At 40.7% G+C, this 26803-nt stretch overlaps 2 protein-coding genes across 2 annotated transcripts; both read right to left on the reverse strand.

Moving 5' to 3' along the window:
- Positions 1 to 390: 390 nt before the first annotated feature.
- Positions 391 to 15260, reverse strand: sec63 (SEC63 homolog, protein translocation regulator). Its single transcript, XM_004541953.5, has 20 exons — positions 14985 to 15260; positions 14200 to 14299; positions 12628 to 12742; positions 12317 to 12429; positions 12145 to 12206; positions 11123 to 11181; positions 10901 to 10951; positions 10697 to 10805; positions 10460 to 10554; positions 10069 to 10201; positions 9686 to 9775; positions 9405 to 9550; positions 9134 to 9281; positions 6889 to 6971; positions 6641 to 6709; positions 6352 to 6507; positions 6034 to 6222; positions 5679 to 5879; positions 4304 to 4408; positions 391 to 2798 (listed from the first exon to the last, which is right to left on the reverse strand). Exons 1-20 carry the CDS (start codon positions 15106 to 15108, stop codon positions 2661 to 2663), a joined length of 2286 nt encoding a protein of 761 aa, XP_004542010.1. The 5' UTR covers positions 15109 to 15260; the 3' UTR covers positions 391 to 2660.
- A 1137-nt stretch (positions 15261 to 16397) lies between these two features.
- On the reverse strand, positions 16398 to 21164 carry iyd (iodotyrosine deiodinase). Its single transcript, XM_004541952.6, has 5 exons — positions 20766 to 21164; positions 19115 to 19321; positions 18845 to 19004; positions 18573 to 18729; positions 16398 to 18462 (listed from the first exon to the last, which is right to left on the reverse strand). The coding sequence occupies exons 1-5, from the start codon at positions 20962 to 20964 to the stop codon at positions 18280 to 18282; spliced, it is 906 nt and encodes a 301-aa protein (XP_004542009.1). The 5' UTR covers positions 20965 to 21164; the 3' UTR covers positions 16398 to 18279.
- Between the last annotated feature and the right edge of the window lie 5639 nt (positions 21165 to 26803).

Genomic DNA, 26803 nt, shown 5'->3' on the forward strand with positions numbered 1-26803 from the left:
CATAATAAATGCACAGTTTGACAATAAATGAAGCCCTTATTTGATTATAGACATTTTAGGTTTAACTGGCTTTCAAATTCATTTGGGTTTACTTTCGTTTTAATATTAATATATTTATTTCTGTATTTACTTAAGAAATACAAAACTATCAGCCCACCTTTTTAGTCTCACATAATTTTTTTACATATTCACTTCATTATGCAAATGAGGATGTTATATAAAGTGGTCACATGTTTACTTTCTAGCTACCAGGTTCATTTAGTAACCTGAGCTAAAGCTAACACCGTCAATCTGCAATAAGTTACGCAATATTCCTTTTAAGACCAAATACTACAAATATAAATATATACAAAATTAAATCCTGTTCAATGCATACAATAATAAACCAGCTCATTTAAAAGATTTTATTTGAAATGATTTTTAAATACAAATAATATAGTTTTTCATTTACAATGACAGTTCCTTTGTAAACAAAAGTGGCAGATAATCATTGGGTAGTCATTTGTCCAAACTGAGGCAACTTGCCGGCCAGTTGCCTGGATAAGGTCTGTCATGGGTGGGATGGCGTATTTTACCTCACTGCATTCTCCCCCCACAGCATAAATCACTGATGCTACATTCTATTGCAGAGTGATAAATACTCAGATTACAATATTACTTGTTAGCGCACACCTGCTCTGAACACAACTACAGATGGGTATAGTTTGCACATGTGAGATTGTGTGAATGCGTATGTGGTGCGAGGAGAGCATGCTTAAACTTTCATCTCTCCCACACTGACATGATACACTAGTAAGCACTGTAAAAAAATAAAAACAAAACAAAAAACACACAACTGTATGGATATTTGTGGTGATAGATTACACATTACTGAAACTGCCAAGTTGCCAGGATACAGCAAGAGCCCACAGAATTACTCAAAGTAGCTCTGTTCTTTTTTTTTTTCCTTCCCAAAGTCTAACACATGTAAAAATCAAGGTTAGATTACAACAAAACCGGACACACATTTATGTATTACATGATTAACGGAAAAATTATCAATGAAAGTGGGAGCCTGAGCTGCTCTGTGTGCCTCAGAAAAATGGAAAACTCCCAGGTTTGGTTAAAAAAAACCCAAACTACTCAATCTGACATGGCAGTAACTGCAAACCTAAGCCTGTTCTGCTTAAGAAAAAAAACAAAAAGCAAGTTTAACAGTTTTTTTCCCCAGATGAGCGCTGTGTGTGTCTCTCTAACGGGGATATCATACTCACTTTTACACTCACAATGCACATACAACTGCAAAATAACTGTACTTATGGGAGGTATTGTGATGACAAAATCAGTGATATGTATCCCAATACTTATGAGCTACAGGTTATCAAATAAAAAGAAAAAGAAAACCAACACTAAAGATTCTTACACAAGAAAAAATTTTTTACTTCTCTCTCAGGAACCAGTGGTGCATAGCACCCAAGGACTTGTATGTTGCAGTATTTTAGTTGTATTCGTAAGGCCTTTTTCAGACAAGGAGTACACACTGGAATGTGCAGCAAAAAAAAAAAAAAAAAAAGGAAAAAAGATTGAGATAAGGTAAGTAAATATGTAACGCTCTCTCTCTAATACATTTATATATATTTTGACATCAGTATCTTATCCCCAAAAAAGACCGAAGACACACCTTTTAGTGTTAAACTAAAAGATGACTCATTCAAACAAACCCTAACCCAAGTTTTGTTCAGCTTCCCCTCCAGTTACATTTGAGATCACATTTCAACTCGAGCTCCACCTGCTTTCAATCAAACGTCTTCTCTTTCAGAAAAATAAAAAACATTTTAAAGTGAATCACGCGGGGAGAAGGGGCATCACTTACAGGACTGGCTGCAGATCAGCATCCATCTGTGGAGATCTCTGTCAAAAATACGTGTACGGACAAACGAATGGCTGATTTGACAGTGGAAGTAAGTAAATATCCCAAATGGCTGACTTGGTTGCGACGTCCAAAAGCAGGACTGAACTTCGTGCTTCTGCAGTATAAATGTACAATAGAAAGCATCACTGCTATGGTGCTGAGCATTATTAAAAACAGGAGCAAAGTGTGTTGAGAATGATTTCCATACGGAGATCAGCATTTTTAATTTTGCAGATGGAATTGGCGGTTATACATCCCCACTCCCTGTCAAGAAAAGAAGAAAAGAGCCAATATAATAATAATAATTAGAATTCTAACAATAGATCCTCCAGTCCACAGTGTGTCCATTTGCCATACCTGTACAAAGACACAAGGTTACATACCATTGACTCACTCACACACACACACCCGCTCACTCACACACACCCGCTCACTCACACACACACACACACACACACACACACACCAGGCCTGTTAGTATTCACAGAATTCTCTTCCGCCAGCAGCGGAAAGTGAATAAACAAGTCTCTGTAGAAAAGAGAATTTCGGGGTGTCGGGATTCAGGTCACAGTCCATGACTTTGCAAAGGTTAAATGGAGGAGGGCTCTGTGTGTAGAAACTGTCCCCGGTGACTCTGTGAGTGTTTGTGGCTTCGCTGCTCCTCACTGACTGCTTTCTGGCTTGAGCGGGGTCAGCAGTGAATGTGTGGCCAAGTCCATGAGAGGGTAAAGGGAGGAGGGAGGGGAGGGCTGAGCGCGTACGCACGCGCTCAGTCGTTGTCCTCATCGTCATCTTCACTCTCCTCGATGCCGTCGCTGTCCTCTTGCTCCTCGTCCTCCTCCTCTGTGTCGGGGATGTCCCACTGCGGGTGGTTGTCCAGAATGGCCTTGGCCTCGTGGACCTCCAACTGCACAAACACAAAGCACTTGTGTTATCATCATTGCAATTAACACTTTCGAGTCTGTGCATATTATTTAAGGTGATTTGTAGATTATTACAAATGCTAGCATGTGCCTCAATATGACTTAAGATGCTCTTGGAAAACCGATAAGGAAATATTGTAACACAATACTGGGAAAAATGACCTGTGCACCTACATGAAATGTTAAGGATCACATGGGAATCTAGGAAATGTACAGCAGCGGTTCCTGGTTTACGGCATTTAAAATGTCAATTAAGCAAAAGGTTGCTGGTTTAATTCCAGTTACCTGCTGTGGCGACCCCTTGTGACAAGGAAGCAGCTAAAAATATTGGTGTAATGTATGAAGTATATCAGCCAATATTTGCTGATCTATCAGAGTCAGTATTATATCTGCTGTTAAGTAAATTAACACCAAGCCAACTAATTATCTGACCTCGCTCTGATTTTAAGTGGCTGTCTTTCCCAGTGGTTTCCACTTTGTTATAAAACCACTAACAGCTGACTGGAATATTTAGTAGTGATTAAATTTCACGAATGGACTTGTGCCATCACTGTATCAAAACACCGTGAGCTCGTGAGAGTGACCCCCTTTTTTTGTTGTTTTTTAAAAAATGTTGTTAGAAGTCCGCATGCTAATACTTTTGGCAATATAGAGTATATATTCTCCAATATATCTGATTTTTTAAATATATTAGTCTTAAAAATTCTCTCTGTTAGGCTCTAGTAAAGAGCCTGCAAGTGTTTTAACTCTTTCTCGCCAGTGCATCATTTAATTTATGCATTTAGTGCTTGGCCCACATGTTGTGCTTTATGGTTATTATGGATAACCTCCTCTCTGCCTGCAGAAGCGCTATCGGCCACTGACAATGGCTGACAACTTTCATATAACACAAGGTCATTGAAAAATATATATAAAAGATGTAGTGCCAACCAGAATCCCCATTCAAAGATGTTCTACACATTTTTTTGTGTAGAACATCTAAATACACATCCAAATACTGGATGAAAATTAGGTACTAAACAAGTCATTTTATAGTATGTCTATCCGACATTGGCATTGACATTTTTTCCACTGCAAGCACCACATGCTTTCAGAATGAAACCAATCTCATATTAGGTTCAAGTCTAATTTGAATAACATTGATTTGAAGATCCTGCATTTTAAGATAAAGGTGAGCAGCTATGAAATAAATAAATTCTTGACCGGTAGAAGAAACACCAAACCTTAAGTGCACTTAAAGTGAACTGCCTACAACAATACAAATCATATTGCTTCTGGCTAGCAGTCAATACCCTCATTCCTAACATCTTGGCAGCAATCAATACCATTGTTCAGTGAGCCTCAGCTACATTTGGCTGCAGCTGGTGGGTTTATTATTCCAGCCACTTTGGTAGCGAAAACCCATCATATCCCGGACAATTTGAACTGATTGGCTGACGGAAGGCCCCCCCATTTACACACACTAATAAAAAGGCACACACATACACACCTTGAGTGGTTTGATCTGGTCCAGTCCTAAGTAGGAATCAGAACGAAGGATAACAGAATATTGGTAGTTGCCCGTTTTGGAGGGGGCTGAAAACTTGAGCTCCACCTGGAAAAAAAAACCATGGAGACACACACACACACATATAAACATGTTAATTTCATGTTTCTTGATTTGATGGTGTAAAAGAGAGATTAAAACTCCCTTTAACCAAATCTAATCACAGAAGCATTCAATGTGCAGTATATAACTGTATGACTCAGAGCACTATTGTTTTATGTATTAATTATAGCTGCAATGCTGGATTGTGGCCAAAATCCTGCGATTGATGCGAAAATACAATAGTCTCCATGTAAACAAAGCCGACCTGTTTCCATCCCCATAGAAACCACTAATGCAAGCACCAAAAGGAGGCAAAGGACAAACGCTGTGAATATTATAAACTTCTGCAATCTGCTGTCACCAATGATGTACAATCATCTAGCAGCAGAGGGCCACAGCGTGGTAGGTAATTACAAATGAACTGCCGCACGATGATGGGGTCCAACTGTAAATATTAGACCAACATTGCCTCAGGCTATGATTACTATGTTGCGCAATTACATATGGAAAACAGCTCATTACGAGCACAATGAACCTAATTATTATTCAGCGTGCGAGCAGAGAATGAGCTGTGATCATAGCCACTATTAACTGTCCTGGCCAGAGATGAAAGCACGGCGTATTAACAGTCATGCAGCCAGAAACAACAGAAGGAACTGCTGAAGTGACAGGCTAATGGATTTCTTGACAGTGACCTGCAACGCCTCTTATTACCATCCTTGAGAGCGGGGGTGGCCAGTCATGCACGCTTAAAAACGGCCTTGTTAAGCTTTTACCTTCACATCAGTCTGTGCTGGTGCTGCTGAGCACCAGGATCAGTGGTGCAAATTGTGCAAAACAAACACAGACACACACTACTCTGAGGAAATAATGACAAGTGACACAAGTGCAAAGGGTTGCTTAGCAACAGCATGTGCAAGGGGTTACAAGAAACATAAGCACACACTAACTTATTAAGACCTTTTTACCTCACATGCATTACTGTGTAATCCAAACGATACAAAGTATTTTGATACAAACACAATGAACTGACTGTACAGTGCTGGATCTGATGATCGTGTACATTTCTACTTTTTTAATTAAAAACAATAACAATATAAAATCATACAATTTAAAATAACAATTGTGCTGATTAATTAAGTGTAAATTATCGACCATGATGTCACCGCGTCAAATTATTTCTATGAAAAGATCCCAAATTCTCCAAAGAGTCATCTGGCACAGGCACACGCTCACTTCCTGTGTGTCAGTTAAAATTCTAGTGCGGCAATCTCACCTCTTCTGTGTCTTTTAGCGTGCACACGTGACTGGGCATGGAGACGAGGGTATGCTCTCGGCGGTCAGCAATGTAGAGCCACCACCACTCCTGCTTCTCCTCTGGAAAGTAGAGACTGTAGACCGGGTGTGTCACCTTTGACTTGGTTTCTAGCAGGGCCCGCTCTCGCCGCTGGATGCTTTGTTGCAACGCTTCCCACTCCTGACAGGGAGGGGAGAAAAGAGTGACGGTTAGATTGGATAGAGCCTTTCCCTTCCATTTATCAGCTGGACATTAACACTATAGGCTTTTAAGTGATAAAGCTCCTGCTGCTAAACCTACGAATGACATATGCATCCGATTAACGCTCTCTGACCTCCTCGTCGTCGCCAGCCATCTCGTCGACTTCTGTGTCGCTCTGTTTGTCGCTGTCTTCGTCTCTTTCGCTCGGAGAATCCTTGTTGGCTTCGCCCTCGTCTGACTCGCTGCCTTTGTCTGACCCATCATCATCTTCCTCCTTTGTCGCCACAGTTGCTGCTGCTGTTGTTGTTGTTGTTGCGGCTTCCTGCGACACCAGTATCAATAATGAAAAGTTATGCTGAAAGCACTGTTGTTTTAAATAATCATCTGACAGTAGGTGGATGCTGGTGTTAGTTTAATTCAGGTGTAACTAACTGAGTGAGTGGCTGCTTACATTTCCTGCCACGGTGCCATTGGCCTGCTTGTTTTTGGCAGGAGCAGGAGTGGCTTTCTTCTTGGTTAACTTTTTCTTCTTGGACTTGGCTGTCTTTTTAGCCCCTTTATTCTTGTTCTGCCACACTTTGGGTTTGGCTTTACTTGTGTCTCCTTGCTTCATATCAGACACACAAAAAAAGAAAACGTGAACATGATTCTTTGAACCATTAAACTTTTACAGCTTTTAAGTTGCCCAAGCAAACTGAACATAAACTGAGCCGAAATGGTTTCTGCATGTGTGATCTTACCGCTTCCTCTGTAGTGGCAGTCTCATCTCCTTGACACGGCACTGGCTCTTGCTCTTGTTCAAACATGTCCTACACACACATCAACAAGCAGAGTTAACTGATGCTATCCAGCCATGTTTTCAGTCAACAGTGCACTCTAATGGTGATCCACAGTAGTGCATGTGCAAGGCAGCAGAACCTGCTTTCTAGTAACTTATTGTTACGTCAAGTATTACGTAGGTGTTGAGTCACACGGAAACATTTCTTACCGCCATCCGTTTCCTGTTTAAGGTGACGGTTACTGTGACGATTGAGCCTGCCGTGATGTTACTACTGTCTTCATCATCAAGGACTGCAAAAAAAAACACCCAAAAACATTAATGTCTAAAAGTTGAACACAGAAAAACATAATGTGCACACTTGTGCCAAAAGATAAAACTCTAAATGATCAGCAGTTCAGCCAAACCGCACTAAAGCTTACAATGCTTCTTCTTACAGCCATACAGAAACAACCATAATTTTTCTTCATTAATCCATCTTCCACATCTACAGTAACATGAAACTGAAGTCGAAATCAAAGTAACATATTTTTCCCCTACCCTGTAGTGTAATTATGCATCTTCCTTGTTTTTTATGTCGGTTTTGTAAGCATCAGCTTTAGAAACATTTACCAAAATGAGAAAATATACAAATATTCGATATCCACTTTGTTAGGTACACCTGTTTAACTGCTCATGAATGCAAATATTCTATCAGCTGATTACATTGCAGCAACTCAGTAGATTTGGGCATGTATGGTCAAACTGAGCATCAGAATTAGTGAATAAAGGTGATTTAAGTGACTTTGTTAGTGCCAGACAGGCAAGTCTGAGTATTTCAGATCAGATGCACAGCACTCTCTAGGATTTACAGAGAATGGTTTGAAAAACAGGAAATATCCAGTGAGTGGCAGTTCTCCTGGAGAAATTGCCTTGTTGATGCCCGAGGTCAGAGGACAATGACCAGACTGCTTTGAGCTGATAGGATGGCAACAATAACTCAAATAAAGCACCCGTTACAAGCAAGGTATGCAGAAGAGCTTCTCTCAACACACCACACACGCTGAACCTTGAAGCTGATGAGCGATAGCAAAAAAAAAAAAAAAAAAGACTGAGGGTGCCACTCTTGTCAGCCAAAAACAGACAACTGCAGCTACACAGCCTGCACAGGCTCAGCAAAATGGGCTAATAGAAGATTGGAAAAATGTTGCATGGCCTGATTCGCCTCTGCTTCTGCTGCGCAATGCAGATGTTAGGATTGGGATTTGCTGTAAATAACACAAAAGTATGGACGCATGCTGCTGCTGGTGGTGTAATGGTGCAGGGGGATATTTTCTTGCCACACTTTAGGGCCCTTAGCACAAGCTGAACATTGTTTAGACACCACAGCCTCCTATTGTTGCTCACCATGTCCACCCTGTATGATCATAGTGTACCCATCTCCTGACGTCTACTTCCAGCAGGACAACACACCATGTCACAAAGGTTAAATAATCTCAGATTTCTTTACTAAGTATAACAATGAGTTGACTGAGCAGACCTAAAACCAACAGAACACCATTGAGATTGTGAAAAGGAGCATCATGAATGTGCAGCCCAGCATTGAGTCAATGACATGAAGCGTTAAGTCAGTTCTAAAGGACGAAGGAGTCCAAACCAATGCTCACAAGATGTCTCTATTAAAGTGGTCAGTGAGTTTATGTTACACTCCCCCCCCCCACTTTCCGGTTACAGCTTCCCATTCCCCTGAGGCCCCCACAAGACATGACAACATCTACAGCCTGTCACACTGCCACAAGCATGAGCCTCTTGTCACAGGTAGACAGATGCTTGACTCTGCACAGTGATACTGTTGGCAGTTGTAGTTTGGTAGAAAGAAAAGGTTCCTACATGAAACTCCGCACAACAAGATTTGTTCAGTAACAATGTCATGATGTCAATGGCATTTCCTCACACTTGGGGTGTGCACAGTTCCATATTTACATCCAACACATCCAATAAATAAATAAATTTAAAAAATGAGCAACTCACACCAAAGCAACATTAACCTCCTAGGACCTGGCGTCCACATATGTGGACATCGCATTTTGGGTTGTCTAGACCAAAATACTAAATGTTACTCTACAAGGGCCTGATATCCACTTACCAGGACATTATGCTGTCACTGTTCTATCAAAATTTAAAGCGAATATCCTCATATGTGGATCTCATTTTTCTCAGAAACGAAAATAAGGTACAAAAAAAAAAAAAAAGAAAAAAAAAAAATCATGCAATTCTTTGTTTTTACATTCATCAGATCCCAATCAGCCCAAATAGCAAAGAGAAATTAAAAATGCATGCCATGAAAGAGTTCGTTTCTTAGGAGGTTAATGGATATACAGCACTAATGGCCAGAGAACAGTCTGTTAAAAAAAACAGCAGATCAGACTATCAAAGGTCTGCTATGAACAAACAAAGTGTGTTTTTAAGGACTGACCCTGCAGTTTGATATCCATGGTGATGTGAGGGAAGCTGGCCAGCACAGCCATGACCTCGTCGTACTTCTCCTCTCCAAGGAAACGCAGCATGTTTCGTCTGTCGGAGTCCTTCAGACTCACCAAGTCCTGGAGGGTTCGCACCTTATACTAAAGTAGGGAGGAGGAAGAGGATGGCAGTGAGAGAATACGTGACCTGTCGACCATAAAACATCTTTATCTCCCATTATATTACACACAGTATGCGGGCACATGCAAACTTTCGTTAGATACCTTTTTAGAAATGCAGTATCGGAGGTGCTCCTCTTCAAAGTGAGGCAGCTGCAGCAGCGGTGACTTTGACTCCTTCAGGCCCTGCACTATCATCTGGGTCAATTTCATACAGTTCTCTATGGTCACCAAGCGAGGAGCACTGAAACCTGAGGAGAGACATTAGCATTTATGGAAAAGTATACAAAGATTTCATGATGTTGGTAGCACCAATAGAACTAAAAAAAAAAAAAATGTATAACAGTAGTCAAAGAGCTGTAATAATGTGTAGTATATATGCAAACCTCTGCTGTTGGCCATAAAAATAAGCTGACAGCCCACATTGATCATCTCCTGGAGAAGCGCTGGAGTCTTTTTCACCACAAACCTCTGATCTGGAACAGAAACATACAACATTTTATTTAAAGAGCCAGTGAAATTTATCAAAAGCACTGAATGAAGCGCTGCATTGTTTATCTGATGTAGAAAAGGATATATTATTATTTGTGTTATATTCTATTCTAAGATGAAGCCTCATTTATTAGCTCCTGATAAATGAGGCTTCATTAATCTTTTGAACAACTAGGCCAGATCTACTTGACGATTTCTTTTTTTAATAAAATAATTAAACAAGCATAATTAGTAAAAATGTAAAATTCCAGTGAGTATCATTCAGCATGTGTCCTACCTTCCTCTAATTCCTCAGACACGTCCATGCGGGCCAAGTGAGCTAACACCAACACCCTGGCCTTCAGACTGTAGGGATAGTAGAACGGAGGCTCCTTCTTCTTCACATTGATATTTCCTAATTCACGGATCAACTATGGGAGAGTTGGGAGGCAGTCATTATAACATACTGTATTGTACAAAAATATCATCTTCCACGTTGCGTGCTGAATTCTGGGTTACTGGCAATGAACTTCAATCACACAAGAAATAAAATCGCAATGAGAACGCTCTTTTCCTTCTTCATCTCCAAAACTTCCATCTCAAAAACAACATCTGGACATAACACCCCCCTCAAACCAAGTTTCTTCTCTTATGAAGCTTCTTTCACACAAGCAAACTTCTGTTTTTACCTGCGGCACTTCAACGTTGTCTGTGGGTCTTATGGTTGCTTCTTTATTGTTGCGAGGGTCGAATTCGAGTGCTGCCGTCAACACCATGATTAACCCTGGAGGCCAGAGTCAGCCAAAATTACAATTTGTTAATGCAATCAGGAAGAAGACCGAATTTATATCAACATAACCTTTGCTGAATAAAGTAAAGCATGTGCAATGCTACAGAACTTCCGAATATGTGAACCAGAAACTCACGTTTCATGTTCATATTCGGTGTCTTGCACATGAAATGCATAAAGAGCTGGGTAGTGTTGATGAGGATCTGGTCTCCACTGTATCGGATTGAGCGGTACCACCATGTCCCCTAAAGTACAAAGAAAAAGAACAACCAGTATGAGAAACACAGATTATAACAATACAAGGCTTTTATTTCCATATGAAATCATGATGAACACTTACCACAACAACAGGAAGGATAACCATAAAGGCAAGTCCATACACCAACAGCACCTATAAAATGAAAATAAAGCAGTTCGATCCAACCAATAGCCCGCATAGTGTTGTTTTTTTTTAAATAAAGTATGGTTTTTTGGAATATAGGGGCTCTCTGCTATTAAGAAAAAATAAAAATCACAAATGAGATTTATCAGTTAACTCTACAATGAAATAATGGACAAATACCAGCATTGAGTTCTTCTGGTCAACAATCCAGGCAGGCAGGGCAATGCCAAAGCTGGTTGCTACAAAAGGGAGACATAAGAGGCAATGGAATTAAACAGGAAAATTCCCTTTATACATGCTGAAAGCAATCTTTCTGCAAAAGCACTCCTCTGTGTCGCACATTACTTGTAAGGGTGAGCAATCTAATGATACTGTGTTGTTGATGATCTAAAATTGGCATATGAAACAGTATAATCAGCTCATTTAAACTTTTCTACACCACGTCTACCATGGCTGGTAGTGACACAATGAGAGTGATGCTCACTGGGTGCACTACTGATCCCTGATGTGCAACTTGAATAGCAAACAGAAGACAGAATGGCAGGTGAAGATGACTCCGCAGTGTGGAAATGATTTGGATGCTCAGTAACTGAATGCAAAGTTGGCAGGGAATCTGTTGGGACAACCTGTAATCTAATCACAATCTTGTTCTACCATGTTGAAAATTGATCTTCAGTGAAGGCAGTATCGAAGTAATCAGCTAGTCTGATGACTCAGACACTCGAGGCAACGGTTTAATTTTCTGGGGCTTCAGGTGTGGCCGGAATGTCTAGAGAATAGATAATGGATCAAGACTTCCTGTTCTGTGCATCATAATTGTGTACAAATCCGGATACAGTTTTAAAAAGCTAATAAAAAGTCAAGTTGTTTTCAGATGATGTGACTGTTTAAAGATAGCACAAAGTCTCTTTTTTGCTCTCCTCCCTGTTTGTCTGCATGCAGCCAAGCCTCCTCAAAAAACTAAAACTAGAAAACTCCACTTACGAAATCCAAAAGTGTGCTTTCATTCCATTAGTGGAGCCGCACAGACAAAGAGTGTGTGTGAAAGTGGAGCAAACTCTTTTTCGTATCATCCCTGCTCTTACTGGACTGTGCTGTTTCAAATGATTTACTACAAGTTAACAGGTAACTGTTTCACCAGCATCAGTGGAGAAGGTGCACCAATGCATTAAACTGGTGTGCATTAGAGAAGCTTCACTTACCTCCTGGGCCGTCAGGGTTTCCATACATTTCCCAGTTCTGCCTTGACTGTTCATTGGTTAGACTGCAGGGGGGAAAAAAACAAAAAACAGATTATTTGATCAACCTAGAACTCTGGGCTAGAAGATGTAATCTGGCTGGCATGAACAAAGTCAAAACCACAATGATACTTACGCAGCATAAGCCTTAGCAATTCTCATGAATGTGGCCTCATCGCCACCTTTGTCGGGGTGATACTTGAGTGACAGTACACGGTACTGCTTCTTGATTTCTGACAGCGATGCACCCTGAAACACAAATACACCACATGTAATGTAGGTAACAAAGACAATCAGCCCTAATTTAAAGAAGACTGAGAAGTCCCAGAAATCCAGAAAGACACGTTTTGAGCTTGAGTGAGATGTGGAAGTAATACAAAAAATAAAAATGTAACATTAAGGACTTCAGTGGCTTTGCAATAAACCATTTGTTTTGTGTGTGTTTACCGGGTCCAAGCTGAGGACTTCATATGGATTATACTCCTGGTACTCTCTGTCCAGCTTAGACACCTTGTAGGCCAGCAGCAAAAACACGAGCCACCCAAATAACAAGGCTGCTTTCCTGAAAATGTCAGCACACAAACAGGAAACATGAATAAACATCTGGGCTATAGAGCCCACATGAGACATCTGTCATTTCCAGAAACACTTCCAATGACTAGATCACATTAATATAACACTGCAACTGAAATGATCTTTACCATTTAAAGCTACAAACATTCTATCATAATTTGAAACACTAAAAGCAAATTTCAACCCAACACATCCAAACACAAGGACATGCCACGTTCTGACATTGTTGTTTGTTTAATATTTATGCGTTGAAGTTGAACTTGTTACCATGACAATGACAAAAACCTGTGGCCTGCTCTGCAGCATCTGTTGCCATGACGACAGCTCACTAGCCAGAGTTGTCTGAGTTGCTCGACCAGAGAAATACATGATGGATTCTTATAATAAACACGATCCCGATGATACACTTGTGAGAGGGAAACAGATACTGAGATTTTGAGAGTGAGGCTGAGATGATCGCTTTGATTTTTTCCACCTCGGTAAACAAGCTGTGTGCTTCCACCGTCTTCTGTACGAAGAGCAGCCAAGCAAGGGAAGGCTTTATAAATGCCAGTTGTTAAATACTGGGCGTAAATACAGGATGTGGGTCTAGTGAAGGCGCGAGAGAGGAGTAAGTGGGAGTAAGAAGCTGTTAAACCACGCAGAGCGAATAAACAGCTCTTAGAAGACAGGGTGATGTTAAGATAAATGTTAAGCAGTGCAGCTAAATGTTTACAGCCACAGCACAAGTCACATGCAAACAACAGAAACTGCACTCATGCCAAAAGCAAGTTCTTATACGCACGCAGAAAGAGAATATTCAGTCTGACCATAACATATACCGCAACACATTCTGTGTCAAGCTGCATAAACCATCGGAGTGAATCTATATGCTGTCAGAAACAGGTACAGTATCGAGACGATGTCTGAGTGATCACAGTGTTAACAGCTTGGGTTAGTCAATCCTAAATAACAGCAGCGATGTGACGTTCAACAAGTAGGCAAACAACCAAGCATGCAAGCTTGTTATTATACTGTCCAGGAAGTGTTGTCCAAATATAAGTCAACATATTTATATGCAAGTCGTGATCCTCTTTCAGCTGGTCCCTTTAGCGGTCACCAAAGCAAATCATATGCCTCCTTGTCACCCTAGCCCTAGCTTCCACACCAACCCTCTGAATTCCACCTTCACTACATCCGTGAATCTTCCCTGTAAAGAATACAAAGATAGTGTTATGAAGGACTTCAAACTAAAACTTCTTATGGCTTCGGTGTAACGCACGATAGAGTCCCATTCATAACTGAAGTCTCGAACCAGTTATAAATAAGACATTCGCTTTCATAGATGTTACCTCCAGAAAAATTCTTTAGAAAGGGAAGCTGAGGAAATCCACCAAACAACAAGAAAAGCACGTGTGGGACGAGCTACTATAAGTACAAACCCAAAGTTCAATTCAGCAGACTCACTTTAGTGTTGGCACGATGCTCTGCTGCGACTTCATCAGCCTGAGCCGATACCACAGACACCTGCCGTGCACCCTCCGTAGGCTCTTTAGGCGCAGTTGTTCTGAGACAAGAGGAAGCACATTAGCAGTATGAAAACAGCCACAATCAGTATGCATAACAACAATGCAACAATTCAGTGAGATTGCCTGGCTGCACAGAGCCACTACTGTGCCAGGGGGAGGGTTTATTAATGTTGTTTACTTCAATCAGCTCGAATTTTGTATTTCTCCATCTTCAATCCTATTGCAGAAGATGGACAAATAATGATTTTATGAGTTTAGTGGCTCTGTGTTTATTAACTTCCATAAATTATCTGAGGTCACTACGATAACCGGTTTACCTGCCAGTCAGATTCTCCCAGTCAGCTACTCCCAGTAGACCAGCTGCATAAAGTTTGCTACCATAACTTATATAACAGCTTATTCTGGCTGCATTCTGTGGACTAGCATAGAGTCTCGCTAAGGTAGGGAGCTATCAAGAGGAGGTCAATAAAAGCGCAAAGGAAAGCTTAAGCGCGTGCCAGAGTGACGCTGGCTTTTGGTGTTTTAGCTGTGCTGTTAGCTCATGTTTCCAGGCGCCTGTGTCGCTGGGTTTCACTGCAAAGCTCCTGGAGATAGACCCAAATGGAGGCTAAATCGTGGCCAGCTGGTAGCCGTATACGAGCCAAAATACCGCCAGAAAACTTCATGTTAAGTTAGACAGTTAAGTTAGCTCAGTTAGCACTGAGCCACACAGTCAGGCCTTACCAGCATTTTGATCCCGGGGCCAGAGGTAATATGTGGCCGGGATCACAATAAGTCCGACGAAGGACGTTAGGAAATAGAAAAAGGTATTGCCGCTGTCATCGTACTGGAACTGTTGCCCGGCCATTTCGTAGCGGCGCTTAGGTCGCCCTTCTTCTCCACCGCTGCTCTTCCCCCTTCAAGCCCAATGTGTGATACCTGACAGACCGTTAGCAATCCAGCCAAGAGAGCTTGATGCTATGGATGCATCGGTGTACGTGGTGTACGCCTGCGCAATGTGGTTTGCCTTCTTCTTTTAATGCTTTAAAACCTTCCCCGCGTTAGCGACCCCTAGCGGTGGCATTGGAGATCAGCGTGTGAATGGTTTCAAGATTCAAAGTGTTTATTGTCATGTGTACAGAAGAAATAGCATTTCTCTGTGCAATTAAATTCTTCCTTTGCTGTCCATACGCAAATGCCAAGTTAGGTAGGGTTGAAGGAACAAGATAAATAAGGTAAAAATAAGGATAAAAAAATAGAGAAAGATAAATAAATAAGTACAAAATATGTAAATGAAGAAAAGTGAGGTATGCAGTTGTCAATGTAAAAGGATGTACAAAGGAGCTTAATGTGCAAAAGAACTTAGTGTGCAAATTGTCCTGATGTGAAAATTGCAGTTGAGGTAGGTCAGCTGTTCAGGAGTCTGATAGCAGTGGGGAAGAAGGAGTTGTTGAGTCTAGATGTTCTGGATTTCACACTTTTAAACCTTCGTCCCGAGGGCAGAAGTGTGAACAGTCCGTGTTGGGTCTCTAAGGATGGAGGCAGCTCTCCTCTGGACTCTGCGATGGTAAATGCTCTGCAGAGGATCTTGGCAGACATCCCAAATTTCCTCAGTCTCCTCAGGAAGTGCAGCTGCTGCTGAGCCTTCTTGACCAGCTGTGTGGTGTTCAGTGTCCAGGTAAGGTGCTCACTGATGTGAACGCCCAGGTACCTAAAGCTGCTCACCCTCTCCACTTCACTCTCCCGGATAAACAGCGACTGGTGAGGCCTCTTCTTCTTACTCATGTCCATGTTCTTCCTTTTTGAGCTTGAATAAATGAGGGGGGGGGGGGGTGTCTTTATTTGTTTTTTTAGCTATGTAAACATCCCGTGTATGACATGACTTCATATGAAGGATCTGTAAAGTCTGAACCATTAGTTAATTGTCAGTAGTTTATGTGTAACATAAAAGTGATTATAGATCAATTTACATATTTGCAGTTTTAATTCATTTTAATTCATTGCGTTTTGCTACATCCAGCAATTTGTGCAATTTATTGCTTACATTTTTGGGCACTTTGTTCAGGTTTTTGTTTTTTGTTCTAGCCTATTATGTTTTGGAATGTATTTTTAAAGAATTATATAAATATTTAAATAGAACTTCAGCATACAGTCTCACTTAGTGCTAATGCATTTATTAAGTCACTCCGACTGACATTTATCAGGTACAATGTCCATACATATACATATACACATATGCATATACAAACATACTCTGGATATATTCCAATCATCAAGAATAAATGCAAAATATCACAAATGTTGAATAATGTATCTTTTTTTTGTATCTTTTTTTTTCTTTTTTAAAGGACTTCCAAGAAGTGTCAGTGATATTGGAACATACTACCTCCCAAAAAATAATAATAAAAAAATTGGATTACACTGGGAGAAAGTTAGAGAGAGAAAGAGAGAGCGATAGGGAGACAGTTGGAGAAAAAAAAATTGTGGTACATTACATTAGTGGTAAGACGGTGTTCTGACAAACCATCCTACTTTGGCAAAACGTCCTACCGTAAGTAGTTTATGCACATTTCTGCTGTCACAGAGTAATTCCAGCACAAATCTAAGTAGGTATGACGTTTTGCCACTTAACTTTGCCCATCAGAGTATGCTTGTAGCTCATAAAGCCAGGACGGTTTGCCACTGCATTTTACCTGTTAAAGTATGCTTGTAGGTAACATTCACAAAGGTAGTGTGTGGGTGTTATATTTTCTCCAAATATTACCCACTCAGAGATTTTGTAACCTTTTTTTCTCTTTCGCCAGTTCTGTTCTGCAGTTGAAGTTAATGCCTGCTCTCATCAGCACTCTTCAACACATACCTGGAGAGATCTGTGGAGGCTGGAGGAAGAAAAATCACCAACCTGTGTGTTCCAGATTGCAGGAAAAGGAAAACAACTTGCTATCTTGGCGCAACATCTTGATAAAACAATCTCAGCTTTTGATATGGAGATCGGTGTCAAAAAGACCAAGTTCAAAATATGAGATCTTGGCAAGGAAAGCACAGACAAAAGGTTTAACAGTAACATTTAGGGCCAAACGCTGCGATCAAAAATCAGCCTGCTGTGCTCTCTTGTTTTGTTAATCTTTCTGTGTTACAAAAACTCACAGCAGAACTCCAGAGAAGAATTCTCGCAACACAGATAAGATGCAACAGGAAGCTCTTATAGGCATCTTATCCAAAGTTCCATTGAGTAATTGGACTTCATGACAAACTCCTCCCAGCTGTCAAAAGAATGGAAATTTGAGACTGCATGACCTTTCTCCTGTTCATCAGGGCTTGTGAAATCACCTTTTAAGGAACACTACAAACACTCAAAATAAATGACAGTGTTCTAATTGTATGCAGTATTTGGGAAAAGTTAATTCTAGATAAGATCTCCCACAAAAATACTCTAAGGCTCATGGCTGGACTATACTCACAATGAATAAGGTGCCCTAACTTAGTTTTCTTAAGTAAGCTGTACTTAGTTTTTTTAAGGCAACAAGTTTGCATCAGGTTCTGGGAACTAATTCAATTTTACAGTTCATTCTCTTTTCTCCCCCTATGCAGGTGCTTACTGAACACTGCTATTGCAGTTAGCATTCAACTGAGCAACCACCTGTTCTTCATTCATCCAAATCTTGTTGTAAATGAACTTTCCTCAGTTGTTTGTGTGTGGTTTGGAAAATCAGAGACCAGAGGAACATTTATAGAACGGAATCAAAGAATTTTTGCTGGTTATTTATTTGAAATTTGCATGATAGAAATATGCTAAACCCAAATAAGCCAACCAAATGTTCACTACTTTGCCTTCAAAAGCTAGGTTAGCAATTAGTAAGCTATGAAAGATTCATGCCATCCTCTCTTGATTGTCTATCTTAAACATTTAAAGACTGATCTAAAGAAGCCTCACTCTCTGCTTCTCTCTACTGTGAAAGCACTTCTAATTCTCATCAGGCATCTGCTTGGTTGATTTCTCAGCTACAGGCAAAGAATTTGATGAAGACATCTCATTTTCTCACACATGCACCAAAATATCATCCAGATGCTTGCGTTTCAAGTCAGGCACAGTAGCATCAGAGGCAGGATAACCAACAGGAAGTAGCATCAGCAGCTTCTCGTTCGCCGGGCGTTTAAGTAAAAGTCTGAGTTTGGGGCCGCAGTTGAGGGGCGTAGATGTGACGGTAACAAGACCCGCATTCTGATGAAGCAGACGGAGAGAAACAGTGAGATTTGTGCACTACATTTTTGGATTTTATGAGAGAGAGAAGAGCTGCTTTCCCAAGTGTTTCAAATGATTTGAATTATGACCTGTAATGCAGCCAGGAGGATCCCACAGGATATGGACACGCTGATTTCGTTGTAGTAGTGCGTTTTCTTCTTGCCATTTGGGAGAATCCCGTAGGTCTGTTTAAAGATGAGGATCAGATATGGAGCAACATCCAAGTACTCCTTAATCCAATTTGTCCTACAAGAGGAGGGAAAAGAGAAAGAAAATGTGTTTTTTTTACTTTGGAAGATATTAACTGAAAATTAGTTGTGAATTTAATGTTATCCATGTTCGTTCTTGCATGCATGTTTACCTCAATTTGGCCAAATCCTGAACCCATTTTTCCCCCATCCTCTGGCGGTAGTTCATCTCCTCCTCCTCTTCAACTATCAGTCTAATTTGATGCTTTATATCTGGATCTGACACCACAATGAACGTCCAGGGTTCTGTGTGTGCTCCGCTAGGTGCTGTACCTGCTCACGTGAAGAACAGGAAGAGAAGAAAAAAAAACCCTTCAAAATGAAGCTCAGACTAATATACTAGGGTGAATCCCAGTGAATTATGTTTTAATGACATTTCGTGCCTGCAGTGTGGATGACATTATCGATGACTTCCCGTGGGACAGGCTCCGGGCTGATGAATCGGACAGACCTCCGTTGGTTCATCAAAGTGTAAAACTCCTTGGACCTTTGCAGCATTGTCTCCTCAGGGTATCGCTGCGGTGAATAAGGCAGTTGTGTGAGGTTCTCCTCTTCAGTGCTGTCCCCCCAATCATCATCAGCATCACCATCTTATAAAAGATGAAAGACAGAAAGACATACCAATAAAATACAACTCCAATCCCAAAAAGTTTGGACACACTGTAAAAAGTCATCACAATCAATTGCAATGATCTGGAAATCTCATAAGTCCACATTTTATTCACAAGAGCGCAAAGCATACGAAATGTTTAAGCTGACATATCTTACTATTTCATGATAAATACTGGGTTATTTTAATTTTGATGACAGCAGCATGTCTCAAATACAGTTGTGACAGGTTCCTGTTTTCCACTGCGTAGCATCCCGTCTGCTTTTAACAACAGTATTCCACCATGTGGGAACTGTGGGCCAGATGAGCACAGGGAGTCTTCTACACCTGTGCTGCTGTAATGGATGCAGTTTAACATTTTCTTGCTGAAATATGCAAGACGCCATCTGAATTGGAACATCTCTAAAACCTGAATATACCTTTCAGCAATAATGTTGCCTTTCCAGATGTGAAAGCTGCCAATTTCACAGGCACTGATGTGTTTCCACACCATCTGAGATGCAGGCTTTTGAACTGAGTGCCGATAACAACCCTGGTGGTCACTTTCCTCTTTACACCAGAAGACAGTGTTTCTGGATCACTTTCACATTTGGCTTCTTCTTTGCATGACAGAGCTTCAACCTGCATTTGTGGAAAGTACGGAGAACAGACAGCGATTTCTGCAATTCTTCTCAGTGACTTCCGTGACACAATCATGCCTGCTTTTAATGCACTGGCATTACTTATATTCAGCCATGTCCCTTGCATGCAGAGATTTCAATTTAGTTATAATAAGATATACAAATTTGTCACAATTTTACTCGAGGAACAATTTTGTGAAAATTTTCAACAATTTACAGACACTTAATTTTGTTTTTTTGGTTCACCCATTTTTACTTTTGGGAAACACTGCTGCTTTAAGATGCTCTTTTTTAAACCCAATGGTGTTACTGGTCCATTGCCAATGGGAAAATGTCCTTCCAGCTGTTTCTTTTTATTACCACTTACTTTTTCAGTCTTTTGTTTCTCCACTCTCAAAGTATTTTTTCTTTTTTTGAGATGTGTTGCTGGCATCAAATTCATAATGAGTTATTTTTATGTTCTTTAAATGATACATTTTCTCAGTTTAAAGAGCATGTGAGGATACAGTTACTGCCTTGCCAAGTTGTGGAGTTTCATGTGAAAAACAACAGAGGAACGTTATGTAATAGGCAACCAATAAAAAAAAACTCTTTTTGAATCCACGCAGAACCTTTGCCGAAACATTTTAAACCGGTAACCACATTCTTTATTGTGTTCAATGTTCAGTTTACATTGCATTTTAAAAGTTGTGACCTACATTTGAACATTATGCAACTGGCTCTAAAGCATGCACCCAACCAACCACACCAAAAAAAAAAAAAAAAAGTTCAGCCCCACAGCGAACTACAAGGCTCAGCTCTCACCGTCTTCTTTTGCTGTGATTTCTGTATCGTCCTGTAAGTCCTGGTCCACCCATGGTCTTTTCTCCCCTTTTGTCGCCCCTTTACTTTTGCCTGGAGATGTGGAAGTGGTCTCTGTGTCCCATGATTTCACCAGCACGAAGCCTATCACCAGGCATAAAACCACCGCCAGAACAGGCGTGAACACGGACAGGAAAGCCATGCTCACTGGAGTGCAGAGAAAAGGCCACGGGTACCTGCCCTTTGTGTTGCTTACCTCAGTGGAACGCAGACTTGATTGTGAAACACTACTACAGTTATCGGGGCGGGGGCTGTAGGCTGAGTCAGAGCAGCCGTACTGAGAAATGGCCCACTAGCTTCAGGGTCAGCTATAAAATGAAATAACGCACAGATCCACCACCAAGTCATCCACTGGGACCAACATAAAGGACATTTAAATCCGTGTAAAGTCCCACTAGGTTAATATTCCACTTCCAGTGGATATTTCAGTCTGTTCATATCTAAGTCTAAGGTTCACAGACAGTTCACTGATTTACTTTAAATTAGATGTACTGTACAATCCTCTGGTAACTGTTTGCTAGTTTGGTCAATATTATACTTCAGTTGATCAGGCAGGTATGTATTATATCATCCATCCATTTTCTACCACTTATCTAATTTGTGGGGGCTGAATCCAATCCCAATGCCATGAGGCGAGAGGTGGGGTACACCCCGGTCAGGTCGCCAGCCTGTTAACACAGAGCAACAGAGAAACATTCGCACTCACACCTATGACTTTAGGCAGTAAAGTATTTTAAATAATCAATTACTGATGAAAGACTCACCCTAGTTTCCTTAAATTAATTTATTTTAATTCAGCCACAAAGGAAAAAGAAATCATGAGCCTGAGGAATACTTTAAACTTTATGCACAATACTCGTGGAGTGGTGCGAACTTAAACCAAACAGCCAACGGGTGGTATCTACTACGTCAAAACTGGCGCCATCTTGTGGCCTCTTTCTGTCACTATAATTCATTCAAACTTTAATGGAAAATGCTTCACCTGTAAAAGTTTCAAAGTCACCGGTGACACAAGAGTCAGAACACAGAACAACCAATAAAAATCTTGACTTTGATCTCTGCAATCCCATAAATATAAGTAAACAGTTCGCATTGTTCATCACAGCACTCAGCAGCGATTAGTCCACATTTGCTCCGTGTTTTTAAACAGTTTGCTAAAGAGATTTCAAACCTTTTTCAAGGACATTTTTTAAAATGGATCACAAAACGATGATGACAATAGAACAAAGCATATAATTACTAAATGGGTTAGCAGTGGGAATGTGAGCATGATATTGAAAGAAATCATAGAATTCCAGGAAAAAAGGGGGGGAATGTCCATTTTTTGGTGACAAATGTTGCTGGATAGTGATGTGGACATGAGCGTACCTGAGTGTGTGAGGCAACATTTCCAGCAGTGCTTGCAGTTGTAAAAATACCATATGCACTGCTAGATGAATATTATGACTGTTGCTGTTTTAGGAGTAATAGATTATTATTTCTACTCCTGTTTTTTGCTTCCAGATTAGAAATAAATAAAGAAAATACTGGACTTTGATTTGTGGGGAATAGTTTGTAACATTGACCTCCATCCCCCTTAAAAAAAAAAATCAAAATGCTCTTATTTTGTCTGTCTATGCTTTATGATCTGCAACAGTACTGTATTCCTAGAAACAGAAGTATGATATTTTAACTAATTAAAATATTGCTTCATTTTGTCATCTCCATGATCCTGCCATCACTGGAATTTATTCTGTTTATACCATGTCTTTAAATCATTCACAATATCAGTGTCTCCCAGAGAGCAACATTTGGAAATTTGACATTTCAAATCTACACATGCTGCTCCCTCTGGTGGTTACTGCAATTCAGTTCAGTAACAGACCTTTACTGAGTTTACAGAAAATGCTGCACTGATGAATAACTGTGATCTATATCCTACTATGTAAACAAAGTAACACAATGCCCTTTCAAATAAATAGAATAGAATAGAATAGAATTCAACTTTATTGTCATTGCACATGCACAGGTACAGGGCAACGAAATGCAGTTTGCATCCATCCAGAAGTGCTTTAGTGATATAGATATATTACAATAAATATTAGCAATAATATAGATATGTAAATATATTACAGAAATGGGTCTATTATGGTATGTTATAATGTACACGGTATGAAGTATGTTGTGAATATTCTATAACTATAAGTATGTACAGGCTGTAGTGAGTACAAGCTATGTACAGGCTATGAACAGGATATAAATATGAAAAACTATACAGAATATGAAATAAATAACTTTACAGAATCTGAGATATACAGCTATACAGAAATGGGAACTATGCAAGTTGTAAACGGTTGTAGGATTAAAAATTATCGTATGTACAGAATGATTATTACAGAGCTATACAGTAGTGCAGTTAAGATAAGTGAGATATGTGGATAATTCTACAGAGGCTATATAAAGTGCTAGTGGTTGTGAGTGGTGGTTCAGTCCATGTTATTATTGTGTGTTTGAGGGTACAGTTGTCCATTGTGGGTGTGTGTATGTTCAGTCCATGAGTTAACGTGGGTCAGATGTCAGGAGGCAGAGTTCAGGAGTCTGACAGCTGTGGGGAAGAAGCTGTTCCGGTACTTGGTGGTCTTAGTCCGGAGGCTCCTGTAGCGCCTCCTAGAGGGCAGGAGGGTGAAGAGTCCATGTGATGGGTGACTGGGGTCTTTGATGATTTTCCCAGCCCTTTTCAGACACCGCTTCCTGTAGATGTCTTTTATGGCAGGAAGTGGTGCTCCGGCGATACGCTGCGCAGTTTTCACGACCCTCTGCAACGCCTTCCGGTCCGAGGCAGAGCAGTTCCCGTACCAGACTGTTATACAGTTGGTCAGGATGCTCTCGATGGTGCAGCGATAGAAGTTCACCAGGATGTCTGAGGACAGGTGGTTCTTCCTCAGAGTCCTCAAGAAGAAGAGGCGCTGGTGAGCCTTCTTGACCAGCTTGGAGCAGTTGGTCGTCCAGATGAGATCCTCAGAGATGTGGACTCCCAGGAACTTGAAGCTGCTCACACGCTCCACAGCCGTCCCCTTAATGTGGATGGGTGGATGTGGGTCAGCATTCCTCCTGTAGTCCACGATGAGCTCCTTGGTCTTCTCGGTGTTAAGCAGCAGGTTGTTTGTGTCGCATCACTCAGCCAGACGATCCACCTCCTCCCTGTAGGCGGCCTCATCGTTGTCACTGATGAGGCCAATCACCGTGGTGTCATCGGCAAACTTAATGATGGTGTTGGAACCATCAGCAGGTCTGCAGTCGTGGGTGAAGAGGGAGTAGAGGAAAGGGCTCATCACACAGCCTTGTGGTACACCGTTCATCGTGATTGTAGATGAGCAGCGGTTATCCAGCCGGACATGTTGGGGGCGGTTGGTCAGGAAGTCCAGTAACCATTTGCAGATGAGGGAACTGATGCCCAGGTCTGTCAGTTTCCTGATGAGTTGTGAGGGGTGGATTGTATTGAATGCTGAACTGAAGTCTATAAAAAGCATTCTGGCGTAGATGTTGTTGTTGTCCAGGTGTGAGAGGACAGAGTGCAGTGCGATGGAGACTGCATCCTCTGTGCTCCTGTTCTGGCGGTATGCGAATTGGTGGGGGTCCAGGGTGGGGGGGAGACAGGATTTGAAGTGTGCTAGGACCAGTCGCTCTAAGCACTTAGTGATGATGGGGGTGAGTGCTACTGGGCGGTAGTCATTGAGGCAAGATGGGTTGGAGTTTTTGGGTATTGGGACGATGGAGGTGGATTTGAAGCAGGCCGGTACCACAGCGTGGGCCAAGGACAGGTTGAATATGTCTGTCAGCACTCCTGCAAGCTCCCCAGAACACGCTCTGAGAACACGCCCGGGGATGCCATCAGGACCTGCAGCCTTGTGGACATTGATCCTGCTCAGCACCGCTCCTACATCGGTGGGGGAGAGAGTCAGAGGTTGGTGGTCGTCTGGCGTCACGTCTGCTTTGGTTGTGGTTGTGGGGTTCCCTCGCTCAAAGCGAGCATAAAAGTTGTTGAGCTCGTTGAGGAAGGAGACATCAGAGGATGCGGGGGAGGGTTTGGTGGTCCTGTAGTCTGTGATGGTCTGGAGTCCTTGCCACATGCGTCGGGGGTTGGAGTTGGAGAAGTGTTCTTCTACCTTCTTTTTGTAATGGTGTTTGGCTTTTTTGATACCCTTCTTTAGATTTAAATATGCTAACAGTAGACTAAGCTTTCATTTTTCTTCCATTAACTTAACTATAAATTAGCACAAATAAATATCAGAGGCCTAATTAACCTGTTAAGCCCCAAAGGGGTTTCTGAGCTTCCTGCTCGAAAATGACATGCCCAAAATAAATAAAGTATTTCTCTGCAATTACAAACTCTGTGTAAACAATCGTGGTAACAAAATAAAGCAAACACTTATGAGATTTCATCAGAGGTTTAAATATTACAGTAGATGTTACTGTGTGAAAGTTACTGAGGCTGGAGAACAGAAAAAGTAAGTAGATCTTTTCCCTCGCCTAATTTATTTATTTGTTTTTGTGGAACATGTGGAAGAACCTTACACAGTGGAGTTGACATCAGCGATCAATATGTGTGTCCTTGTTTTGTTTGTTACATTTTTGGAAAAACCAAACTGCAGGTACAGAGAGTGTTTCACCAACACATGTCATTGATATCTGTAATAGACTGCTTATTCCAAGACCAAACCAAGTTCCCAAAGAATATACTAAAAGATATTCTGAGTGTAGATAACATCCAAGATGTTGGGTCTACAGTAATTACCCCCATTATGAAGTTTTACCAGAGTATTACACTCAAGCTTGTATCTTCTTCTGACATTCACGAGTTCATTTTAGATCAGATTCATCATCAAGCCCCAAACACAGTCATTTTATCCTGTTTTCCCACAACAGAAATATTTCTACACTTACATGATGCATTTTGACACTCACAATGTTGAATGCTTTTATTTTCAAACTTATCAATCCAGGGAAGCCAAATGGAAAACATAAAGTATAGATTTGATTTGAACAATAGAGTCAGCATCTAATTAATAAAAAGGTTTTTACCCTATGAAGCAGTTCAGCAAACATGTAAAGGAGCAAAAAATACACTTGGGCACTTTAAAGCTAGCTAGTTGTACCGAAAAGTGAAAATTAATAGAGTTATAATTGACTTGTTGGCCTATAATCTAAAAATGTAGGTCAAAAACATCTCTCGTGAATGATATCGAGTCATTTCGGAGCCAGAAAGGAACTATGTCCTTTATTAATCCAGCTAAAACGTCTCATTTACAATAAAAATGCGTTTTTAATTAGAGATCGGGCAAAGGGGGAAGCAGAAATGGTAACAAATACAACATAACAGTTCTGCAAATATATTTTAAATGACAAGACTGGTTATAACGTGGGCACAATAAGGCACACGCTTGCAAGATAGGCCATTTCTTTAGTTTATTTATAACGCCCTCATAAATCCTGTCCATTACACTCTATTTGACAATATAAGAAAAATATATATAAAACACACACACACATAGAAACAATCACTTTCGACACAAGAAGGGAGAATTTTATTTTAAATAAATGTATTAAAATACAAGTTAGGTTATTATTATGTCCGACAGGTGGCGCAAAAGAGTTCAGAATTGTACTGAGTTGGAAAATATTCAGACGACTTCCCTACTTCTATATTCCACAAAATTTTACAAACCCTACTTTAGAAATTGGAAAAATATATTTGAGAAATATCAGCAACGCTGAGGAAAGACCCTCAGTATCTGCATCTGCGAAGATGAAGCACCACTGAGGGGCTTCGCTTTGTACGCTGCAAAAATGAATACATTCATTCATCTAATTTGAATCTTTTAAGCCTATTTATTTATTCATTTTTAACCAACTAATGGTACATTTTTACGCATTTGTCTGCAATTTTACCAACAGCAGGATGACCAGTTAGATTACAGTCACCAACCTTTATATTTTGGTTT

Source organism: Maylandia zebra, linkage group LG15, assembly GCF_041146795.1.
Source record: "Maylandia zebra isolate NMK-2024a linkage group LG15, Mzebra_GT3a, whole genome shotgun sequence".
NCBI classification, from domain to species: Eukaryota; Metazoa; Chordata; class Actinopteri; order Cichliformes; family Cichlidae; genus Maylandia; species Maylandia zebra.